The sequence below is a fragment of the Brassica oleracea genome, chromosome C8 (assembly GCF_000695525.1).
Source record: "Brassica oleracea var. oleracea cultivar TO1000 chromosome C8, BOL, whole genome shotgun sequence".
In the NCBI taxonomy this organism is placed as follows: domain Eukaryota; kingdom Viridiplantae; phylum Streptophyta; class Magnoliopsida; order Brassicales; family Brassicaceae; genus Brassica; species Brassica oleracea.
This window is the reverse complement of record NC_027755.1, coordinates 35,437,996-35,444,391: the sequence shown is the minus strand read 5'-3', so window position 1 is coordinate 35,444,391 and position 6,396 is coordinate 35,437,996. Positions and strand designations below refer to the sequence as shown.

General features: G+C 39.0%; 1 protein-coding gene across 1 annotated transcript; it reads right to left on the bottom strand.

The window, feature by feature from the left end:
* Window positions 1-508: 508 nt before the first annotated feature.
* On the bottom strand, window positions 509-4,523 carry LOC106312686 (tRNA (cytosine(34)-C(5))-methyltransferase-like). Its single transcript, XM_013750298.1, has 15 exons — window positions 4,275-4,523; window positions 4,092-4,180; window positions 3,853-3,919; window positions 3,656-3,771; window positions 3,469-3,535; window positions 3,337-3,385; window positions 3,109-3,194; window positions 2,759-3,018; window positions 2,615-2,670; window positions 2,450-2,535; window positions 2,274-2,366; window positions 1,862-2,174; window positions 1,252-1,772; window positions 958-1,192; window positions 509-875 (listed from the first exon to the last, which is right to left on the bottom strand). The coding sequence occupies exons 1-15, from the start codon at window positions 4,452-4,454 to the stop codon at window positions 670-672; spliced, it is 2,424 nt and encodes an 807-aa protein (XP_013605752.1). The 5' UTR covers window positions 4,455-4,523; the 3' UTR covers window positions 509-669.
* Between the last annotated feature and the right edge of the window lie 1,873 nt (window positions 4,524-6,396).

Genomic DNA, 6,396 nt, shown 5'->3' with positions numbered 1-6,396 from the left:
CTCCTAGTTACTATTTAATACTTGACTAGACGGGTACGAAACAAGTAACATGTATAAGAAAAATAATGAGTATTTTTGTCTAATCCTAAATGCAAATAATAGAAAAAATAAATATGAACAAATATTTAATAGATTATGTAACAAATACCAAATATTGGATTAAATAACGGAGCAAGTAACAAATCAAATACTAACAATAATAATGATATTCGATCTTGCAAGTAATGAAAATTGTTGACTTGTTAGTCACTTACTTGTCTTGACAAAAACGAATACTTAAATTTTCAAAGCAAATATGAATTAATTAGCGAGTTTACGGCAAGTAACGAATAATGATGCCCAGCCCTAGAGCCGTTACAAGCGCCTACTACAGAGAGGGGGCCATAGCAAATATGATGGTTTACATCATGACAAAACTTGAATCCTTTGCACATTCCTCAGTGGCTGATAAGAACATCGTCATCATCTATTCAGATGAAATAAATAAATAAAATCAATCTTAATTTAATTTTCTGCAAAAAAATATTTTCCCCAACTAATGTAAACATATAGAAAAGTTTGTAACAAAATTTCATATTCTTTCATAATGCTTAAACGTAAAGGAATATAAAAAGTGCAGAATCAACAAAAGCACAACAATAAAGTTATGATGTTGAAATAAGGGCTTTTTTAAGCTGTCTCCATAGGTTCAGCAGGACCGCCTGAATCGCCGTAACTTCCATTTACCGAGCCAACTTCGGTTTTGGGTGTTCTCTCGGCAAGTCTCTCTAGCAGCTCCTGGCAATCAGCAGAAGTTACCATAACACCCAAACTGTTCTTCCCTCGCCAGCAACTTATGGCTATTGTTGATGCATCCACCTTCACCGGTTCTTCACCTGAGATACAACCAAAACTGTAAGAAAAACCAGACACCATACATGAACAAAGCATCTAACATTGAACCAAAACAGTACGCACCGTCGCTGAGAATCACCACGCAGCATCCCAGGACAAGGTCAATTGCTTTCTGTCCCAGCTGTTTATTGACAAAATCTGGGAACTTGATAGATTTGTATTCCAGAAGATGTTTGAAGTCTGCCATTGGACTGTAGAGGACTTGCTTGGTGATGTATGGAAGGATCACAGGTAGCCCCTCAGATGAGATACGGAACGAGCAAGGCTTGCTCCCACCTTCTTTCGCCGTTTGCCTCTCCTGCGTTTCAAACGGTTACTAACGACCAGAGATGAGTGAATAGAAGTTTTGGTACTTACAAACATCTTGAGGCCAACGGAAGCAATCTTAAGCTGCTGTGCGACTGCGAAATTCAGCTGAAGAACTTCCTTGACAGATTTAGAAACGTAGTAAATCCTCTTCACGCTGCTTGTGTCGGTGTTTCTCGTCACGAGGTGGCCATACAACGGGAATGACTCATCTCTGATACCGTAAAACTCCTTGATGCTATCGATCAAGGTCTCGTCTTTGAGGAAGACAACAGGGTCAAAGCCTTTCCACTTCCCTTGCATAGGTACTTTTCTCTTGTCTCCTGCGTGACTCGAGCTGTTGGCTTCTTTCTCTTCCTTGATGGTTTCTCCCTCTGTGTTTTTTTCCTTCTCAGGCTCCACCAGGCTAACATCTTTCTCAATATCTGCATCTGCTTCTATAACTTTTTCTACTGGACTCTCTACTGGTTCAGCATCAGCAGTGACAACCGCTTCTTCAGCTGGGGACTTTTCTGTCGAGTCAGCAGTTTTGTTAGATGAGTGCTTTCTCGGATTTGGTTTCTCCTGAAATTCTGTGAGAAAAACTACCGATAAATTCTTTAGAACCAGAGATTATTAACCAATGATTTAGGAAACATGTTCTTTCAAAATAAAAAATCACCTGGCAAGGGTGAAACTTTGCGAAGGACAGCGATGAAAAAGGCTCCAGTGTTTTGATCATGAGGTATTATTCTCATGCATCGTTCAAGCGGAAGATCAGAGACTTCAACAACTGGTTCATCAGGAATAGCATCCACCACAGACTTATCTGTTTCTTTGCATCCAACATTCTCATTCTCATTCTCATTCTCTTCAGTTGTTTCGCTCGTTTCCTTGAGGTTCTTCCCAAAAGGAAACATGCTCACAAGAACTCCGCCTCTCCGATTTTGTGGAACGTCTTTGTAAGAAGTAAACCACGCACCTTTATCACGCACCTGGATCCAACAGAGGCAAAAACAGTTATATGAGTAACACCATCAGATTTTATAGAAGAGGGTATTGTTCAATAAGGTTGAATAATGGTAGGAACTCACCTTCCATGTCTTAAGACCTGGTCTTCGTATAAGTTCAGGAAGCTTATCGGAAACATCTACAAGTTCAACAGAGTCTCCACACCTCCTTAGAATCTGAATTCAAGCAAAGAGTTCATACGCATCCACACACATAAGCAGTTTCATAATGAAAGGTGAAGAAGTTGCTTGAAGATTACCTCAGCAACAACAGCTTCATCCTCAACTGGGTTCATTGAGCAGGTTGAGTATATCATTTTCCCACCAACTTTCAACAGCGACAAACCTGGACAAGACCAAGCATACATGTTTAAGACAGGCAGGTCACTGAAGAACAACTTCACGGACATATAAGAAAAGCTTACCCCTCATAGCAAGAATAACCTGTAGGCTATGAAGTCCATTGCCCATTCCTGAGTTCCTGTGCAGAAACCAAAAAGGAGTCAGAATTACAAAAACAAATGCATCCTAAGACGACGAATAGGAGAAAAAGGCAAAGTTGAAAACACCATTTCCGCCAGATGTCTGGAGCCTTGCGCAGTGTGCCATCACCACTGCACGGAACATCGCACAGAACACGGTCAAAGGAAAGTTGATTAATGGGCATATCTTCACTTAGTCCTTTCTCTGACGCTCGGGACTTGTTCAGGCGGCATCCAGGAAACTGTTGCCCTTCATGATTAGTCACTATCAAGTTTGATGTGCACATTCTCTTTGTTTGATGGATAAGAAGGTTAGATCTTTGGAAATCTACATCGTTAGCTACCACCTGATTTATTTCGGGAGAAACAAACGATCAATTATCCATCCACCTAAAACCAGAGTTTGTAAATTAAAAATATGAAAGAGCAATACAAACCATTCCATTAGGTAGAGTTCCTGGTTCTGATGCTCCATGTATAATCTCAAGCAGCTGAAATGTTTTGGAACCTGGTGCAGCGCACACTGCTCAGACACAAACAGAAGATAGGTGATCAGTATAGTCTTATGGTCAATGACATCTCTTCCTTTCGCAAGACGGATACTTCTTTGAGCCCTTTGAAGACTTTTATGTCTCAAAAAAAATATGAGATGAAGATTAACTCACTGTCAAGTACAAAATGATCTGGATGTACGTCGAGGAAGAGAGGAGGTACCTGCAATTCAACAATATTTTGATATATTAGTAACAAAAAAAAAACAAGGTTAATTGAGGGAGAGCGTAGTAAAGCTATCTTACCATACTAACAGCTTCCTGCCTGGTAATGTTTCCAACTTCGTTTTCTAATTTCAGAAATTCATGAAACCTGATAAAAACACAAAGAAGAACCAATCATGTGTAACACAGCTAACACACAGTCTATTCAACCACACACTAAAAAGTAACAGAGTAACAAGAAACGTTCAAACGTTAGTGAAAAGGGTACCTCTCAAGTGTCTTATGTTTCCTAATCTGCTTTCTAGAAAAATTAGAATGCCAAGCGAGGTTCTTCGGATACCAAGGCAATGGCTTAATAGCCTCCAATTCACCACCTTCTATAGCCTAGAGAGCAAAAAACCAACGTGAGATCATTGATACAAAGACGTTAGTGTAAGTTACCAACAACAAACATTGTATCTTTACCTCAGCCTGAAGAGATTTAACGAAGTCATTCTCCAATATCGATATAATATCATCGCAAAACTGGCTACTGCAAATCATAAAGAGAGAGGATGCATATAGTTAGAACCTGAAACCTCAAGCCATCCAAGTTGCAGTTGATAACTTCTACTTCAAGGTTTTACATTGGGAGGACAAAAACCTAAACCTCACTGATACTATGAACAGATTAAATAGTGAAGAGAAAGAAAAAAAAACATTACTTGGAGTTAACCCTAAACGCAGCAGGCAAAGGCTTACGAAGAATCTCCATAAACACATCCCACTCTTCTGCTCTCACTAACCCTTGTTCCTATACAAGTAATCAAAAACCCTAAATAGCTCTTCAAATTAAAAACAGACATAAACTGTCTCGATTTATTACAGAGCCACGAGTGTGTTATTACCTTGTAATACTCCTCGAAGTTAGGGTTGTCGGTCAAGATAGGTTCCCAGCTAGGTTTGTCAGCGACGGCGTTGTCGGAAGCGTCGACGGTAGGATCGGTCCTGGGGCGTTTCCAGACATTCTCTCTGCTTTCTTTGAAATGTTTCCTCTGGGAACGGCCTCTGTGTCTTCCTCTTCCCATTGCGGCAGCTCTCGTCGGAAAAGAAAGATTTGATTTTTCCGCCGCCGGGACGAAAAAAAAAATCTGTGAGTGAAGCAAAGTGTTGTTTCTTCTTCGTTTTCTTGCTTAATTATCTGGGCTTTCTTAATGGGCCTTAGGGTTTTAGTTTTGAGGATATATATTTGTAAGCCCGTTTATTCTTTGAACCATCTTATACAATAAAGGGGGCTTTTCTCCCTCCTCCTTGCGCCACATCACCATGGAGGGAGAGGCAAATCGCGCCACGTGTCAACACCTGATTGTTCTGTGTTTTTTTTTCTTGGTTTTGTTTCTTACGTTTTCTGATAGGGAAGTGTGAACTGGGCTTTATAATATTTGTGCATGAAGCCCAGAGTAGAGCCCAGGGCTTTATACCAAGAGGACAGAGATACATGTTTCCATCCGATTCAACGACAAAACCAAATCACTGAGATTGCAGCAACACTCAACCCTTTCCCTGGCGAGATCTTCCAGTTCCGTTCTTATGGCCAGCTGCTCTCGCTTGCCATCACCAACACCGAGTTACTAGGTTTGTCTCCTACCTTTTTTCCAACGCTGTCCTCTTGGTATTGCTGTAAAAATCTTTGTTCCCCCTATCCTATGCAGATGTGGTTGGTGAAGTCAGGAGAAACAGCAGTAGAATCAGGGGAAGAGATTAAGAAGAGGCATAAAACATGGAGAAGAAACTCTGCAGCAAGGATGGAGAAGATGGGGATGACTGAGGAATTGATAGTAACTGCTTCTATATTATTAACCCAAACACAAAACATTTTGTAAGCTCGATCTGCCACTCACTTTACTATGAAGGCTTTCTGATTCTCTATTTCTCCAGTTAAACTAATTGATGATCGCTAGGACGCTATAATGGATCATCCCATGATTCTCTGGTTTCTTCTTTCACCGCCTTGGCTGCATGTCTTAACAAAATCTGTTTTAACTTTCGTTAATCTTTTTGTAATGGACTGCTGTAATGATTACTAATTGGGCTTCCCTGGATTTAACTAAGAAAACACTGAAATGAGCTGGACTGTAATGCTTTTTTTAATAGAATGACATCTTTAAAAAAAAACACTAACATTTTCTATTATTCATAAGATATACACACACAACAAATTAACACACTCTATCAAAAAAAAAACATTACAAAACAAAACCAACCAGACACGTAAATTTCCTAGAGATTTTATAAAAATCTAGAAACAATGGTGACTGAATGCCATGATAAATAAAATACCCGTCTCATTAATCTACAACTCCTAACCACTATCCAAACTACGCAAAGAAACCACTATAATACAAGAGAACAACTAAATATTGCACATCGGTGTTTACCAAGCAGTTCGACAATCCCTAACACTATTCTCTAATCAAGAGAGCAACTAAAGACATCCGACAATGAAACCCATGTTACCCACCAGTCTCATATCCCTTTAAAATCACTTCCCTCTTCATTTTAACAAATCCAATTCTACAAAACTCACAGTTAAAACAAAACCTAAACCTTAATACACCATATATTTAGTTTCAATATCATTTGTATTATACAATATTTATTTTCACTTTTTCAAACCTATAGAATCCTACTACTTAATCAATACTACTAATTATTTAAATATTTCAAAACTAAATGACCTTAGCATCAATAAGTACACTATGTAACACACACACACAAAAACAATTACACTTTTCATTTTAACAATATATGACAAAATCAAACGTGACACACATTATTCGGACAAACTTACTCGCACAAGTCTTAGCAAAGGACCCCTACACCAACTAATATATCTCAACAAACATAAAACCAAAGACCACTATTTCCTACTAACATGTTTTCAAATCCATATACAATTAACCATAGATAACCAAAACTTCTATCAAGAAAATAAGTAACAAAAATTTCAAACCCCGCGCGAACCGCGGG

Bases quoted from the DNA above. Each gene is read 5' to 3' on its own strand.
- LOC106312686 (XM_013750298.1), bottom strand. From the start codon at position 4,454: ATGGGAAGAGGAAGACACAGAGGCCGTTCCCAGAGGAAACATTTCAAA. The intron at 3,386-3,468 runs GTAAGATAGCTT...GTTGAATTGCAG, and splicing joins GGCAGGAAGCTGTTAGTATG to GTACCTCCTCTCTTCCTCGA. The intron at 3,195-3,336 runs GTGAGTTAATCT...GTGTCTGAGCAG, and splicing joins AGATCATTTTGTACTTGACA to TGTGCGCTGCACCAGGTTCC.